At 37.6% G+C, this 18,314-nt stretch overlaps 1 protein-coding gene and 1 long non-coding RNA gene across 5 annotated transcripts in view; one reads left to right on the top strand and one right to left on the bottom strand.

Moving 5' to 3' along the window:
• The window catches only part of LOC135100840 (dentin matrix acidic phosphoprotein 1-like), a 31,108-nt gene extending 22,148 nt beyond the window's left edge, over positions 1-8,960 (bottom strand). For all 4 annotated transcript variants that reach the window (XM_064004283.1, XM_064004284.1, XM_064004285.1 and 1 more), the window contains exon 1: positions 8,798-8,960. In XM_064004283.1, coding sequence (XP_063860353.1) covers positions 8,798-8,799 — 2 coding nt within the window. In that variant the 5' untranslated portion in view covers positions 8,800-8,960. The remainder of the gene's footprint in view (positions 1-8,797) is intronic.
• Positions 8,961-9,046: 86 nt separating this feature from the next.
• On the top strand, positions 9,047-17,416 carry LOC135100841 (uncharacterized). Its single transcript, XR_010268942.1, has 3 exons — positions 9,047-9,181; positions 10,367-10,480; positions 16,666-17,416. It is a non-coding gene; the product is annotated as an uncharacterized LOC135100841 (long non-coding RNA).
• Positions 17,417-18,314: the final 898 nt, after the last annotated feature.

Genomic DNA, 18,314 nt, shown 5'->3' with positions numbered 1-18,314 from the left:
ATAAATAAATAAATAAATAAAGTGACATTCTGAGGATATTTTATGGTCAGATTAACAAATGACCTTCCACAGCCCAAATAACTTTACTTTAAGATAATTACTGTAGCCTCTAGAACACTTAATGTCAAATAATTGTGAATTATGTAATACGTAGTGTCATGATGTAATGACTTGGACCTTCTTTTCTGTGGATAAACTAGATAATAATCCAAAATAGTCTGGAAGGTTCCCTAAGTTTCCACTACTTTTTTTGATTTTTTTTATTTGTTTAAAGATCTGTTACAAATATCAATCAATAGCACATTTAATTCTACATCTAATCATATGTGTCCAATTTGTGAGATCATACTTGATAGGTGAAAATTCCTGAATAATGAAAGTATCTCTAATAATTGTATCACTTGAGGCAAACTTACTATTGAACAAAGGAAGCTCACTGTGGTCTTGAAGTTTGCAAGGTGTACTATACCTTATTATCCTTAAAAAACATAAAACCAAGAGAAATGCAAAAACGACAAGTTTGTGAACATGATACTTGGAGACACCCAGCATAACACCTGGGTAGGCATGGTGCCACATAGTGTATCATTTTATGTATCACTAATTACAGCCATATTTGTACTATTTTTTGTGTAATGCTTATTGGTACAGCTTTAGGTCTTATCAACAATTCAACATTTGATATCCGACCTGTGAATCAGTAATACCGCCACATGAGTGTGTATTTTGTCCTCACATTTGGGGTGATGCAGCAGTGCTGCTGCCACACATGGGGTATGTTTTGTCTTCACATTCAGCACAATGCAGTAGTGCAGTGCAGTAGGCACCTGCCAAAATGATAATTACTCCCAGTGAGGTCTAAAGCACTGGATCAGGGAATGCTGTGAACTTACAATTAAACTCAGTTGTGACCTCACTGAATGTTTCCCTTTGTCTCTCAAAATACAAGGGGGCAGTCACAGCCTGCTCTCTAAAGATAACTCTCTTCCTTCACACAAAACTGCAAGCACCTAATTACACACACACCCTTCACTCAAAATTATCATGGCGACTCCTACACCAGCCTTGCAGTCCCTATCTGGGGAGGGGACCACAAATGTCCCCAGATCAGACTGCTCTTCTGGTATGGACCCTAAGTGTCTTGACACTCCCCCCTCAACTTTTTCTTCATTAACTTATGCAACATTCACAGTCTTAGATCTAATTTTCAATCTGTGGAACATCATCTCTCCTCTCCTAAACCTCCTCATCTTTTTCCTCTAAGGCAACTGACAGTAGCCCCTGTTCTGTTCCCTTCTACTTTCTCTATCCTCATTTTCAATACAAAGCTGGATGTTGCGTTTATGTGCACAATGACTTAACCTGCTCTCATGCCCACGCTCTTAAATCTTCCAAGTTTTCCACCATTTGGCTACAACTACAGAGTCACTCTCCAACTAAATTTATCTGTTCTGTATACCTCTCACCTAACTTCTCTGACTGTAAGAAATTCTTTAACTACATAACTTCCAAAGTGGAGCACATTCTGACTCTCTTCCCTTCTGCAGAGATCTCATTTCTTGGAGACTAATGTTCACCACCAGCTTTGGCTTTCCTCTCCCTTCACTGACCATCCAGATGAACTATCCTCCATGACCTAGAGCAATTCCTGACAGTCTTATAGATATGCAAAACATTCTTGACCTTTTCCTAACCCCTAATCCTTCTGCTTATGCTGTTACCCTATCTTCTCTATTGGGCTCCTCCGATCACAGTCTCGTATCTGTATCTTGTCCTATCACTTCAGTCCGTCCTCAGGATCCCCTAAGTGGAGGTGCCTCTGGCATTTTGCCTCTGCTAGTTGGGAGGACCTGAGGAGGTATTTTGCTGATTTTCCTTCGAATGACTACTGCTTCCGAGAAAGAGACCCATCTCTGTATGCCAAGTGCATAACAGAGGTGATAGTGTCTGGCATGGAGGCATATATTCCTTACTCCTTTTCTTGACCTACACCTTCCAAACCTTGGTTTAACACACCCTGTTCTCATGCTATACATGACACTACATGCCTACAAAAGGTACTTAAGCCTTCCATCAACAGAACCTCAAGCACTTTATATTTTTGCCTGGAACCTTGCCAAATCTGTTCTCCAACTTGCCAAAAACTCCTTCATTAATAGAAAGTGTCAAAATCTTTCAAGATCTAACTCTCATGACTTCTGGCATCTAGCCAAAAAACATCTCCAATATCTTTGCTTCTTTTTCTTCCCTCCTTTATTTTAACCAGATGGCACCACTGCTATCACATCTATCTCTAAAGCTGAACTCTTCACTCAAACCTTTGCTAAAAACTCTACCTTGGATGATTCAGGGTTTGTTCCTCCCTCTCCTCCACCCTCTGAGTATTTCATGCTACCTATTCAAATTCTTCACAATGATGTTTTCCAAGCCCTCACTGGCCTAAGCCCTTGGAAAGCTTATGGACACGATGGGGTCCCTCCTATTGTTCTCCGAAACTGCCCTCCATGAGTGCACCTTGCCTAATCAAACTCTTTCAGCTCTGTCTGTCAACATCTACCTTTCCTTCCTGCTGGAAGTTTGCCTACATTCATCCTATTCCTAAAAAGGGTGACCATTCTAATCCCTCAAACTACCGTCCAATTGCTTTAATTTCCTGCCCATCTAGTTTTTTAATCTATCCTCAACAGGAAGATTCTTAAACATCCCATCACTTCACGACCTTCTATTTGATCGGCAGTATGGGTTCCATCAAGACCAATCTACTGGTGATCTGGCTTTCCTTACTGAGTCTTGGACATCCTCTTTTAGAGATTTTGGCAAAACTTTTGCTGTTGCCTTATACATCAAAACTTTTTGATAGAGGCTGGCACAAAGCTTTGATTTCCAAGCTACCTCCCTATGGTTTCTATCCTTCTCTCTGTAACTTCATTTCAAGTTTCCTTTCTGACTATTCTATTACTGCTGTAGTAGATGGTCACTGTTCTAAATCTATTAACAGTGGTGTTCCTCAGGGTTCTGTCCTGTCATCCATTCTCTTCCTATTATTCATCCAGGATCTTCTGAACCAAATTTCTTGTCCTATCCACTCCTATGCTGATGATATCACCCTGCACTTTTCCTTCCATGTCTTTTCATAGACGTCCAACCCTTTAGGAAGTAACCAGTTTATGCAGGGAAGCCACAGAATGCCTGACTTCTGATTTCTCTAAAACTTCTGATTGGGGAAGAGTATTGTTCAATGCCTCAAAAACTCAATTCCTCCATCTATCAACTCGACACAACCTTCCAGACACCTATCCCCTCTTCTTCAATGACACTCAATTGTCCCCCTCTTCTACACTAAACATCCTCGGTCCATCCTTTTCTTATAATTTAAACTTATCTAGCTAAAACAGCTTCTATGAAGTTTGGTGTTCTGAGATATCTCAGCCATTTTTTTGTCACCCCCCAGCAGCTATCTCTGTACAAGGGCCTTATCTGTCCATGTATGGAGTATGCTTCACATGTCTGGGGGGGTCCCACTCATACCACTCTTTTAGACAGGGTGGAATCAAAAGCTTTTCATCTCATCAACTCTCCTCTGACTGTCTTCAGCCTCTTTCTCATCACTGCAATGTTGCATTTCTAGCTACCTTCTTCCAGTATTTTCATGCTAACTGCTCTTCTGATCTTGCTAACTGCATGCCTCCTCTCCTCCCGTGGCCTCACTGCACAAGACTTTCTTCTTTCTCTCACCCCTATTTTGTCCACCTCTCTAATGCAAGAGTTAAACAATATTTTTCAATAATTCATCACTTTCTCTGGTAAAACTCTGGAATTCCCTTCTATATTTCCATCTTCCTATGACGAACTCCTTCAAATGGGAGGTTTCAAGACACTTATCCTTCAGTTTTTGACTACCGCTTCAGACCCTATTCGTGGACCGGCATCTCAGTGGGCTTTTTTTTTTTAATTATTATTAGATTTTTGTTGCTCTTGGTTGGTGTCCCTCCTACATAAAAAGAAAGAGAAAAAATGGTGTAATGCAGCAGTGCAACACCAACACATTTAGAACTGTGTGTTTTATTTTCACATTCAACATGAAACAGCAGTGTGGTAGAGTGTAAATGTGATGTCTCTTGATCTCGATCTTGATGTTACAAGTGACTCAGGCTTCTCGTTGGTATCTGTGGACATTTGTAACTCAGATATTCATAAGTTAGCGAGTGTCCATACGTATGTGCTATGTACTGTATGTGTATTTCGAAGTACAGCCCACATACCTGAGCATACAAGTTATTTATGTGGATATGCCACCTGTTTGCCATCAAAATAGTTGGATCAGCTTGCCTGCAAAAGAGGGGGAGAGGAAAGCTGGTGTCACAATGCAGTGGCCACAACAGCACCATCACACTACAAACACAAACAAATCAGAGGGATCTCACAATGTGGCACCACCACATCTGCCATGATGAAACTGTGCTCCATCACACTAGTGTGCATGTCCAGATATTAATGAGTCTAGTTACTGAAACACCAGATATTGGAGGAATTACTGGATTTTCCTGTTTCCTCAGAGAATTCATGCTGCTAACCTGCTAAGGCCGATGCAGAGATGGACACAGAACTCCTAATCATGAAAGTTATTAAAAGACCACCAACATGGGATTTTAAAAAACACAAGCAACATACCAAAAGAAATGGAACTGATAAACTGTAAGGCTGAAATTATTAAAGAATAATTACAGCACAGCCAGCTATCAACATTTGCAGGTTCAACATTCAATGATGCCATCATTCACTGACTGGTGACAAAAAGGAAACATATGCTAACATAATTTTTCATGGCTTGTCACCAATTCAAATCTCACATGCAGTGTGGCTCATCATGCCACACACACAGGCCACCCATCACACCAACCCACATTCCCTCTACTGCCTAAAGTGTTGTGAATCTACCATGGTTTTGACAACCAATTGTGTGCATTTCCTACTGCTGCCCAGCTGTCCTCTTCCCCCCCCCCCCACTATCATAGTCACTCACATCTGCTGGAGACACCCCTGGAGTATGCAAAGAGGGTGCTGACCTCCTTTGTAAAAATACACAATTAATGTGTTTGTTTTTCACAGCATTGATGATAGAGGGTTGAGAACTTGGTACAAAATTACTCCCACCAACAAAATTGCTCCTGGAAGCACTCACTATTCTTGTGAACTTGCTCCATTTCTATCCAAAAACATTCCACAGGCAACAGACCAATAATAAATTGTCAATGCAAATTACATTATGCCAGACCAATCACAAGTTGATATGGTCATATGTCAACAGTAATAATATATATATACACATTAATCCTTCCAATATCCAGACACACTTTTAAAAGACAGAAAGGGGACATTTATCAGAGGATGCACTAGCTGTCCCAACCAAGATTCAAGCTGGGATCCAAGGATTCATAGCCAGACATGCTAGCCACTGTACCACACTCAATAACCAGAGACATCAATATCTACACATAACCATGCCTGGATACTAAACTGGACACGTATCCAGTTAAATATCTGGACATGCATATGATAGCTTTCTTCTTCTTCTTTGGACTGTTCTTCTTTTACATCATTAATATTTCAATTTATTTTCCAGAATACATTAATACATATGTAGAATACCTCTATAATAATACTCAATATTGTCCGAGTTGCGACTACAGGCTCACTCCTGCCACATGGGGACAGCCACTTCTCAGAAATTCCTCATTTACGTGAGCTGTACAAGGAAATAAGCATACAATACATAGTGCATACATATTTATTTTTTTACTATCTGCGGATATGCTCTACTATGTACTGGTATTTACAGTAAATTTTTACCAAGAGGCATTTCTTGCATTTGCCCTTGTTGTTCCATGCAGCTACACAACTACAACACTCAGCTGTTCCTGCTGACCCTTGGTTGTGTTCACATCTCTGCTGTTCGCTGTTCCGTCACCTGTCATTTCTTACCATGGAGCACCTGTCATTTCTTACCATGGAGCACATGCATGCTTTTTGTGATGGTGCCTGGGTTTCTCCAAGGCTTACTCATCCTCTCATGCTGGGATTATTTTTTATACTGTATTATCAAATGAAGTGAACAAATTTGACACATTTCCCTTCTTTATGAAGCTTCACCCCACAAACACACATACAGAAAGTATAAGTGGATGCCAAATTTCACATTTATTTTTCTTTTTTTAAGTATAATACAAAGGGTGTCTGAGTTACAAGGTAATGAGTTACAAATGTTCAGATACAAGCAGTCTACTTGCAAAATGAAACTGTGCTCTTGATATTGTTCCCTTTGCTAACTAAAAGTTCCAATTTGGTACTATGCTCCATATTTACCTAGTATACCACTTTGCCACTACGTAGCAGCATAACGAAGGATCACCCACCACCTCAGGACACAGGCCCTGTAGTAGTTTATTTTGAGACGCTAGTTTAAAATCTAAATTTAATTTAAAACTTATCGTACTGCACTGCAGTAAGTCTAGCTTGAGATTCCATGACTTGCGGATCTCTGCAAGATGGCCCATGACAAGCATAGAGACTGGAGGGTTCCACTGCATGGTGTAAAAAGCCTACTCCATTACATTAAGTCCATGAATAGGCAAACATACTTGTCTTATGCTTTCAGCCAGCCATCCCAATAAATTATATGAATAAAGGTGTTTATGACCCAAGAAGGAGAAAGGAAATGTGCATGAGAGAGAGAGAGAGAGAGAGAGAGAGAGAGAGAGAGAGAGAGAGAGAGAGAGAGAGAGAGAGAGAGAGAGAGAGAGAGAGAGAGAGAGAGAGAGAGAGAGAGAGAGAGAGAGAGAGAGAACAGAACAGAGATGCTGGTCCCTGAAAGGGTCCAAAGCAGTAGTCAAAAATTAAAGGATAAATGTCTTGAAACCTTCCTCTTGAAGGATTTCAAGCCATAGGAAGGTGGAAATACAGAAGCAGACAGGGAGTTCTAGAGTTTACCAGAGAAAGGGATAAATGATTGAGAATACTGGTTAACTCTTGCATTAGAGAGGTGGACAAAATAGGAGTGAGAGAGAGAAGAGTCTTGTGTAGTGAGACCATGGGAGGAGGGGAAGCATGCAGTTAGTAAGATCAGAAGAGCAGTTAGCATGAAAACAACAATAGAAGATAGCAAGAGATTCAACATTGCGGCAATGAGAAAGAGACTGAAGACAGTCAGTTATAGCTTTTGATTCCACACTGTCTAGATGAGCAGTATGAGTAGAACCCCTCCAGACACGTGAAGTATACTCCATATATGAACTGATAAGGGCCCTGTACAGAGTTAGCAGCTGGAAAGCCGAGAAAAACTGACGGAGACATCTCAGAACGCCTAACTTCATAGAAACTGTTTTAGGAAGAGATGACATGTTAAGTTTCCAGTTTAGATTATAAGTAAAGGACAGACTAAGGATATTCAGCGTAGGAGAGGTACAGTTAAGCATCATTGAAGAAGTGGGGATAGTTTCTATTTCTGCAGCAAATTTTTTTTTTTATACCATCCCTCTCTCACACACACACACACATGAAAACCAATGATTTGCAATGAAAACAAGCAAATCCATAAAAAAAAAAAAGCCCAAAAATCTACCAGAAAAATGTAGTTACATCCTCATGCCTGACAAAAAAAAAAAAAAAACATAACTAAACCTAATTAACCTAACCTAACCAAACCTAACTAAACCTAACCAAATCAAACCTTACCTAAACTTAACAATAATTATAAATTTAATAAGAATTAATATCTCAGGAAAGAACAATTTGTGTTGGTAAATATATACACCACTGTTATATGTGACCCAAGTACTTCACTGACTTTTTTTTCTTTTTGCTATAGGATACCAATCTTATGGGCACTTACATAATAATATTGTTGTTCACCATGCAACCTTCCACATAGCCCAAATAATAATTAAACATTTCCTACCTTGAAAACTATTACCTCCTGACAGAAAAACTATACAAGAAAATTTTCTTAAAAAAGTATCAATTTTCATAAAAATCTGTCAAAAATACCAAAATAAGTGACAGGGTATAAACTCCAGTATTATCAAATATACACCTATGTTGTGCATATGATCTTTGCATGCCCTTCCTACCTCACACTCAACTAGTATGCTAATCTCTGTGAGTTGCTTCCATCTGCATTGTGGTGCCTGCTGACAGTAAGTGTTGCCCTGACTTCTACGTGCGAGTTGCTGTCTTCCCGGACAAGAGTGTAACTAGTAGCTGGTCGGGTGTAGGCAGCGATTTAGGTGGTGGGTGCCGCAACAATATATTAATATTACCAATGGATATCCATCAGCACAGTAGTGAAGGAGAAATAGCATTACACCATGTCTCATAGAGAGAAGGCAATAGCGGTGAGAATATGGCATAGGTAGATAAACTTCACATGACTCAGGTCACTGACGACTGACCTGACCCTGTGTATCGCCCATAGCTCAAGCTGTTCAGGTCACGTGCCCCTATGTTTGTTATTGTTCTTAAAGTTTGTTAGAACAATACAAAGACAAAGTCAATATTTTCCCTGAAATCACTAATTATAATGAATATATCTGCATCAGCAGGTGGTATTTCTTCATGGTTAGGCGGAGTCAGCGTCTGCCTGCCTCACAAAGGTGTAGGCCAGGCCATCACAGCCGCCGCCGCCACCCGCCGCGGCGTCACCGTGTGGTGGCCTCCTCTCCCTCACTGCCTTACGTTCGCGCCTCTTGCTGTTCCTACCTCATTTCTTGTGTACCTACCAAGGCTCTCACAGAATACTTACATTATGAATCCCAATGACGCGCAAGATTAGCAGGGGAAGCCTAGCAGGAAGCACACTGGCCTGCTCGCTGCGTCGCGGCGCCACAACAAACTCGTCCCGCCGCTGGCTGGCCCAGACTTGCTCCTGGCCCAAGTCTTATTGTTCACCCGCTTCACCTCTGCCAAGCTCATACTTCAATGAATTGCAATAACACAAATCTACGATATCCCTCTGAATATCTTAACTATCATAGGTAACTTTCGCTTGACAATGTAAAGATGTTCATGTTATACTGAAGTCGGAGGTCGGGCATTTCTTCCAGCGTCCACCATCAAAGGTTCTCCACCGAGGCCAGGAGTTTTTGGCGGTAATGGTTATTAAACTATTTTAAAAGAAGTTGATCTTGTGAGTATTGTCTTCCAAGACTATTTATTAATTTTCACAGTAAATTTGTAAACAAATAGTGTAAAATGCCCTTTTTCATTGCACTTTACTCATGTCAACAAATTTCATTTGGATGATGTAATTTTATTAATGTCGATTTGTATAATTCAGCTGATTTGTTTGAATATTCATAAACATTACATAGTGACGCCATTCAAGTCAAGTTCATTACCTATATTATCCACTGTAATACAAGTGCCTCCACCAACTTTCTCACTCGGTTCTTTCGGCTGCTCATGTATTCAAGGGGACACCTAAAAAAAGAAAAAAAGTTCCATCTCTTGACTGAGTTATGACTGTCCTGTCTTTTTTTTTTTTTCTTCTTTTTGCGTCCAGTCGTCCACCCTTCTAAGTGTCCCCATTGAAATAACTCAGGGCTTACTGATAAGTGATAACAATATGTCTTATGACAGAGTATGCGGAACCCCCGTTAATCCACCCTTGACTTACGATCATTGACATTTTATTGTGTGTGTGTGTGTGTGTGTGTGTGTATATATATATATATATATATATATATATATATATATATATATATATATATATATATATATATATATATATATATATATATATATATATATATTTTTTTTTTTTTTTTTTTTTTTTTTTTTTCATGCACCTGATTGCAGCTTACTGAAAATTAAGGGACCACTTCATGTCTGGATGAGTTTTCAATTACTATAAAGCTGTATTGTCAGTGGTTTATCTTCTGCGTGTGTATGTGCGGTGGATCCAAGATGTTCCCTTTATCCCTAGTCTTGAAATAAACTAAGAATAAATTAGTGGTTGCTCTCCACTAGGCTTCATTGTAAATTTACCACTGTTGTACTGAAACAATTCGTCATAATTTTCTATCCATGCCTCACCCTCTCTTCAAGTCAGCTTTGCAAATTGGTAGTGGCAGCTATAGAGACAGCCATGACAGTACTGCTATCCTTCCTCATGGTGGAGCCTAAGACAGGTCCAGATACAGATACTCAGGTGGGGCTCATAGCGATACCAGCAGACAGACTTCATCTTAGCCTTTATGGTGCTAGTTTTTATATTTCATTATTTCTGGCTCCACAGTCCTCCCCGTGCAGAGTTTATGATGTGCGATTTGCAATAAAGTATCGAGATCATGATGTGTATTTTTTATTTCAGGAGTTGTTGGTATTTCATCAATTTTTTTCGCCCAATCCATGCTCCATCTGAGTGACAGTCAGTCTGGGAAATATCAACGATATAAGCTGAAGCAAAAAGTGGGACAAGTTAAAAGTACGTACAGTTAGCACGTTGATGTAAGTTACCAAACTAATCGGCAGCAGTGGCAGTATTACTAATAAAGCTAAATAAAATAATCAATGTTTGGATGAGAAGTAGATGTGGTATTTTATATGAATGCTGTTACTGATAAGCATGACATGGTTGCATCTTTCAAATCTCTCAGGTTGTGAACAACTTGTATGTGGCCCTGTTCATGTTTCAGAGAATTATCTTGATCTTGAACTAACTGATGTTCTAGGTTTTGGCTGATATTACTGTTAACTAACCTATAGGAACTTCTGATCACTTTTGCCCTGTCCATTAAGGTGCAGTAGCTGGCCTGAACTTACTTTAGAACATAAGAAAATAAGGGTATCTGCAAAAGGCCATCAGGTCTATATATGACAGTCTTTGTATGAAACGTACTTATCTATTTCTATCATCATCATGACCTCATCCATAGATTTGTCTGATCTTCTTTTAAAGCTCCTTAATGATTCACCACTAACAGCAGTTACTGCCCCATTCATTTACCACTATTTGAGAACCACTTCTTTCCTATCTTTATCAAACTTGAACCCATTATTTCTTATCTTATCCTGATTGCTGATCCCAAGTATTTTGCTTGTGTCACTCTTAATATATTCCCTATAATATTTAAGGACCTATATCATTTATCCTTTTAACCTGCACCTCTCACGGAATGCAAATTTAAAAGGTTCAATTTCCTTTTGTAAGGGGTACTTTTCACAGTGTACCTTTTTAGTCATTCTTCTTTGTATTGATTCTAACAGGCCTATATTCTTCCTGTAATATGGAGATCCAAACTGCACAGCATGATCTAGGGTGAGATCTGACCGGTGCCAAATATAATTTTGATATTACTTTACAACTTTTATTTTTAATGCTCATAAATATGAATCTTAATATAATATGAATATTAATATTTATTAATATTAGGCATTAATATAATATTAATGCCTAATATTTTGGCCTCTATGCATTGTTTCTTCTGATGGAGATCAGAGCTAATAAAACTTTATATATATATATATATATATATATATATATATATATATATATATATATATATATATATATATATATATATATATATATATATATATATATATATATATATATATATATATATATATATATATATATATATATATATATATATATATATATATATATTATATTTTTATTTTCTATTTATTTATTTATTTTTTTTTTCTATTCTTTAAACTTGCTAGAGCCTTGTTCTTTACTATGTACCTGTTGTAGGGACTTTTCCCAATTATGCCAAATACTTTACATTTGCTAATAGTAAACTGCATTTGCCATCTATGTCTCAATTTGTTCATCCTGTTTAAATCTATCTGCAGGACAACTGCATCTGAATTGGACCTAGATAACTGCAAATTTACTAGCTTCAATACTAATCCCATCATATTAAAAATAATAATTATTCTAAAACTGATCCCTGTAGCACCCCATTAATTACTTGACATCACTCAAATATAACTATGTTGCCTGCTGCATAATTGTGACCTTATTCAGCCTAAAACTTTCCTATCTATACCATGCACCCTAATTTTGTTCAAGAGACTTTGGTGGGTTATTTGCTGTAACTATCCCCATTATCTGGTGTCCTGTAGACTTTACTATAAAAAAAAACTAAAGTTTATGAGGCATGCATTTCCCTTTGTGAAACCATGCTGTGAATCTTTTATCAACTTATGCTTGTCTAAATGATCCCTAATTTCATTGCAATTACAGATTCCATTATTTTACCCACAATTGGCTGACTGAGAGGTAGTTCAGCATTAATTATTTATCTATTTTTTTTTTTTTTTTTTCAGGAAGAAGATCCACCTTCAACCCCCAGTTATTTTCTAGCTAAATGATAATGTTGCCCTCCCCACCATTGATGCCTAAAAAGTTGTGTGCCTTACCTCCCACATTCACACAACACATGGCTGTGTATTTACCTAGTTGTATTTGCAAAGTTGTATTGTGCAGGGCACAAGCCAAAGCTCATTTTGTCCTCTCTCTATAACCATATTTATCCAGTTTTTCTTTAAGCATGTGTACACTGTTTGCCACAACCACCTCTTCCTTCAAATCATTCCAGATTCCAATAGTTCGATATGGGAAGCTGTATTTCTTGATGTCACTTGAACATTCACTCTTTTCTATTTTCTTCCCATGCCCCCTCATCTGTCTCCCTCCCTCCTCCATCTGTGGTACCAAATTATTTCTGTATTCTTTCTATATTGTTTACCGATTTGTAGATTGTTATCAGGTCTCCTCTTTCTCTTCTCTCTTGTAGTGTTGGTAATCTCATCTCTTCAAGTCTTTCTTCATAGCTTAAGTCTTTCAATTCTGGTACCATCTTTGTCGCTGTACTCTGTATTCTTTCCAGTTTCCTGATATCTGTTTTTTTCTATGTGGAGCCTAACCTACAGTTGTGTATTCCAATTTAAGTTGTATCATGCTTGTTATAATTTTCTTCATCATTTCTTTATCTAAATAGTTAAATGCCACCCTAATGGCATTTGTATGTAGAGATGTATGTAGAGATGAATATTCCATTTATGTGCTTTTTAAGTGATAGTGTGTCCTGGATTATTCCCAAATCTTTTTCTTCATTATTTTTTGTTATTATCTTTCCTCCCATTTTGTAATTCCATGAAGATATCTTTTTACATTTTACTTTTTCCAGTACATGACATTTTCTGGCATTAAATTCTAGTTTCCATCTTTGATTCCATGCATGTATCTTGTCAATATCCTTTTATAACTCCTTCCAGTCATTTTCATCCTTTATTATTATTTTTATTATTTTTGTGTCATCATGTGTGTGTGTGTGTGTGTGTGTGTGTGTGTGTGTGTGTGTGTGTGTGTGTGTGTGTGTGTGTGTGTGTGATTCACCTACTGCTGCTAGTCATCCAGCCAGCCATTCCCCTATAGAAAGAGCTTAGAGCTCATAGTGACCGATCTTTGGGTACGACTGAAATCACTCACACCACACACTGGGACAGCGAGATCACAACCCCTTGGATTACATCCCATACCTACTTGCTGCTAGGTGAACAGGGGTTACACATTAAGAGGTTTACCCATTTGCCTTGCCATACCTGGGATTCGAACCTGGGCCTTCTTGGTTGTGAGCCAAGCATGCTAACCACTACACTATGTGGTGTGTGTATGTGTGTGTGTGTGTGTGTGTGTGTGTGTGTGTGTGTGTGTGTGTGTGTGTGTGTGTGTGTGTGTGTGTGTGTGTGTGTACCTAGTTGTAATATGCCAGAAGTGAGCTAGGTTCATAAGGTCCTGTCTCCATATCTGATGTTATCAAGTTCCTCCTTAAACTCATGAATTTTTCTGGTATGAACTACCTCTCACTCAAGCCCATTCTGCATGTCAATACATCTGTATGGGAAGCTGAATTTTTTTTATATCCGTCTGGCATCTTGTCTTCCTTAGTTTCTTTCCATGCCCTCTTGATTCTGTAGTGTTTCACACAAAGTCATCCCCACCAAATGACTCTAATTTGTTCATTGCTCTACATGTTGTTATCAAATCACCCTCTTTCTCTTCATTCCTCCAGGGATGGGAGGTTTAGTCTGTTTAATCTTTCCTCTGCCCTAGTTCTTGTATTTCATTTATGACCTTTGTGTAAAAACTCAACAAATTGGTGTTAAAGGATCTTATACTTCTATAGTGATATTGTTGTTTTGTCAAGATCTTGAACTCTTCATTCTTTTCTATAGCTCAGCTACCACATTGATCAATGACACAGGTCCGTAATCTAAAGGGTTTTCCTGATATAACTGCCTCTCTCAGTGTGCATGTGTGTTGTAGTTGTATTGTACAGGGCACAAGCCAAAGCTTATTTTGTCCTGTCTCCATTACCATATTTATCCAATTTCTCTTTAAACACGTGTACACTGTTTGCCACAACCACCTCTTCCTTCAAATAATTCCAGATTTCTATAGTTCTATACGGAAGCTGTATTTCTTAATATCACTTGAACATCCACTCTTCTTTGTTTTCTTCTCATGCCTCCTCATCTGTCTCTCTCCCTCCTCCATCTGGGGTACCAATTCATTTATGTCTATTCTTTCTATAGTGTTTACTAATACATTGTTATCAGGTCTCCTCTTTCTCTTTTCTCTTGTAGTGTTGGTAAACCCATCTCTTCAAGTCTTTCTTTATAGCTTACTTATTTCAATTCTGGTACCATCTTCATTGCTATCCTCTGTATTCTTTCCAGTTTCCGTATATCTTTTTTTTTCTATGTGGAGCCCAAACTACTGCTGCATATTCCACTTTAGGACTTATCATGCTTGTTATAATTTTCTTCATCATTTCTTTATCTAAATAGTGAAATGCCACATTAATATTTGTTAACAAGCTGTATGTAGAGCCAAATATCCTGTTATGTGTCTCTTAGGTGATAGTGTGTCCTGAATTATTACTCCTAAATCTTTTTCTTCATTATTTTTCATCATTATTTCTCCTCCCATTTTGTACTTTAACAAAGGTCTCTTTTTTACTTTTTCCTATTTCCAACACATGGCATTTTCTGGTGTTAAATTCTAGTTTCCATCTTTGGTTCCATGCATGCATCTTGCCAATATCCTTTTGTAACTCTTTGCAGTCATTTTCATCCTTTATTGTTTCCATTATTTTTGCATAATCAGCAAACAGGTTTATATAACTATTTAGATCCTCTGTCATATCATTTACATATATTTGAAACTTAATAGGTGCCAACATAGATCCACTTGTCACTTTGCTCCAATTTGAATTAGTGTCTGATTGCTGTTCTCATTTCCCTCTCTTGTAAATAATTCTCCATCCATCTCAATGTTGCTCCCTTTAGTCTTCCTCCATTCTTTAGCTTCCACTTGAGGCTTTTGTGGGGAATTTTACTGAATGCTTTTTTTGAGACCCAGGTATACTGCATCAACCCATCTGTCCCTCACTTGCACTCCATCTATTATTCTTGTATAGAAGCTCAGTAGAACTGTGACACAGGATCTCCCTTTTCTGAATCCAAATTGCTTTTCTGTAATTATCCTTTCATCTTCTAGATATTCCATCTATCTGTCTTTAATTAGTATTTCACAAAGCTTTCTTATAATGCTTGTTAGTGACACCAGTCTATAATTTAATTATTCCATTTTATTTCCCCCTTTGTATATTGGCATTATGTTGGCTCTTTTCCATTCCCTTGGCACTTTTCCTTCTCTCGATGAGCTGTTAATTATATCCCATATGGGTTCTTCCATTTGCATTCTTTTAATATCCAACCATTTACTTGATCTGATCCCATAGCTTTTCTAACATTCAGCTCTTCCAGCAGTTTCTTGATTTCTTGTCTCTTTACTTATATCTCCCATATTCCCTCGTTCTGTGATACCACTTTCAGTGCCACAAATTTGGTTTGCTTTGTAAACACAGATTGAAAACCCTTATTAATTAGTTCACTCATCTCAGTAGTTTCATAAATTCTTCCTTCCCTTTTAACTTGTTTATGCTGTCCTTGTTTCATTTTCCCATTTATGTATCTGTAGAAGAGTTTGGATTCTTTCTTGCATTTTCTTATTATGTCACTTTCAGCGTTTCTTTCTTCTCTTCTTATTCATTCCTTGCCTTTCTATATTCTTCTCTAGTATTCCTGTTCAGTTCTCATCATTTTTTTTTCCATGCCCTGTTCTTTTTCTTTTTTTTTTTACTTCTACACACCTGGCATTATACCATTCATGTTTCCTGATTTTCACTTTATAACTTGGCACAAACTGTTGCACCCCATCTCTATACTTGCTCAAAAATATCTCATATTTTCTTACACTACTTTACCTTCAAATAGCTCTTTCCAGTTAATTTTTCCATAAAATTTATTAAGTTCTGCAAAGTTTGCCTTTACATAGTTCTGTCTCCCATTTCTGTATTGTTCTCTCCTGTACAACAATGTTTCCTCCTGTGGTACTATTTCTATTATCACATGATTGCTTCTTCCCATTGGACTCAGACAATGTATACTTGATCTACTTTGTGTGTGTGTGTGTGTGTGTGTGTGTGTGTGTGTTCAGTCATGAATAGTATCAGTGTATTATTGGAACAATATTAAAGAAAAAAAAAAATCAGGTAAATGGATAGAGTTTAACTGACATTTTCTCACCAGTGGTGACTGTGGAGTGACCCCTCACATGGGGATTTATCACCAAGCAATTAAACACAGTGAATACAGTGACAGAGGAGGGAACTTGCTATGAAAGCGCTTTGTTCCAGGCCAAACTGTCCAAGGCGTGTGGCTAATCCCTGTACAAATAAAGTGAAATTTTTTGCCTTGTTTTGTCTATCCCCCTTTTTCGGGGGAGACAGTGTTAGTATATGTATGTATATAAATACAGCATTCTTCACCATTATCATGGGTGGTAGTGGTGAAACAGTCTTGGTTCAGCTCAGGTTTGAATTCTAGACTGAAGGATTTGTCTTCTCACAGTACAGCCTTCACCTGGCAATGAATAGGTACAAATAATGTAAGCCAAAAGTTGTGACCATGCTTTTTGACAGAAGCAGATGGTTCATGTTCTTGCTTTTCTGTGTGTCTAACCCTGAGGAGTACTAAGCAACCACCACAATAAACCTGTATGCCATGAGGTATGTGATAATCATATGTGATGTGTATAACCCATTGAAATGCAAATTTCATCTTGATTGATACAAATGTTCATCTTGACACCCTCCCATAAGTGTGCTTGGTTGGCAGCAAACCATGGTTGGAGTAAGAAAAGAAGTCATCGTATTTCCTGTTTTGTAAATGGAAACCAAAGAATGCAGGAAAGGGACTGGGGATCCCCTCCTGTATACTTTAATCCTTCCAAGGCCCTTTACAGAGATATGTTAGCCTTAAATAAAGACACATTTCTCTAGCTTTGATATATTTTCTGTTTCCACCTCTCACCTTTATTCATACAACTACAAAGGCTAAGTTATTGAGAAAACAGATAATGACTAAATCTTTATTTTTAATTGGTCAAGATAACTCAAATATATTACATAACAGCTATCATTCATCATAATCTAAAAAATCACATTTCATTATAGAAAAAAAAATAGACATGAGGTCTTAATGGTGAAGAAGACTAGATAAATCTGTTACTGAGCCAGATTCTCATCAAAACTACAACTCTTCTTTGGCCATTCAGACAATTTACATTAATGTCCTATCCAAATCTCATTCCTTCCTTCTCATACTATCAATCTCATTATTTTGCAACAAGCTGCACAGCAGCTTTTGCTTAGCATAGTAATATATCAATACTTATATAATCTTGTAAAACAGAAAACTTCCAAACTTCAAATTACACTCAAACTCTTTCTTGCATACTCACATACATATATGTAATTTTAAGGCCTTTCATCAGAGGAAATGTTGCTCAATATTTCCATACATATCTGTGAGGAAATCAAAATCCAGAAGTAATTTAGATTCACAGAGGACAAAATTATTCAAACATGAAACATTGAGTAAATAAATTCCCTTACATACATAAAGGTTACCTGCAATTCAATTTTCTATTCTTAATGGCATGACAAGAAGGTTACAGCATATCTGAGATGAGACAAAAACAAAGTAGCATATAAACATATTGTAATTTTATAGATAACATCACTTGGTAATTTCTTTCCAGTACATATACACTTCAAATTGTGCTCATTAAAAAAGAAGAAAAAAAAATCATGGCTTATATTTTATACACCACTAGAGTATAAACAATGTTTTAGGTGAGGCATAATTACCAGAGTTCATGGGTGCCTTAACAACTA

This window comes from Scylla paramamosain, chromosome 5, assembly GCF_035594125.1.
Source record: "Scylla paramamosain isolate STU-SP2022 chromosome 5, ASM3559412v1, whole genome shotgun sequence".
Lineage (NCBI taxonomy): Eukaryota > Metazoa > Arthropoda > Malacostraca > Decapoda > Portunidae > Scylla > Scylla paramamosain.
Note: the sequence above shows the minus strand (reverse complement) of the source record. Positions and strands in the feature narration are given on the sequence as shown.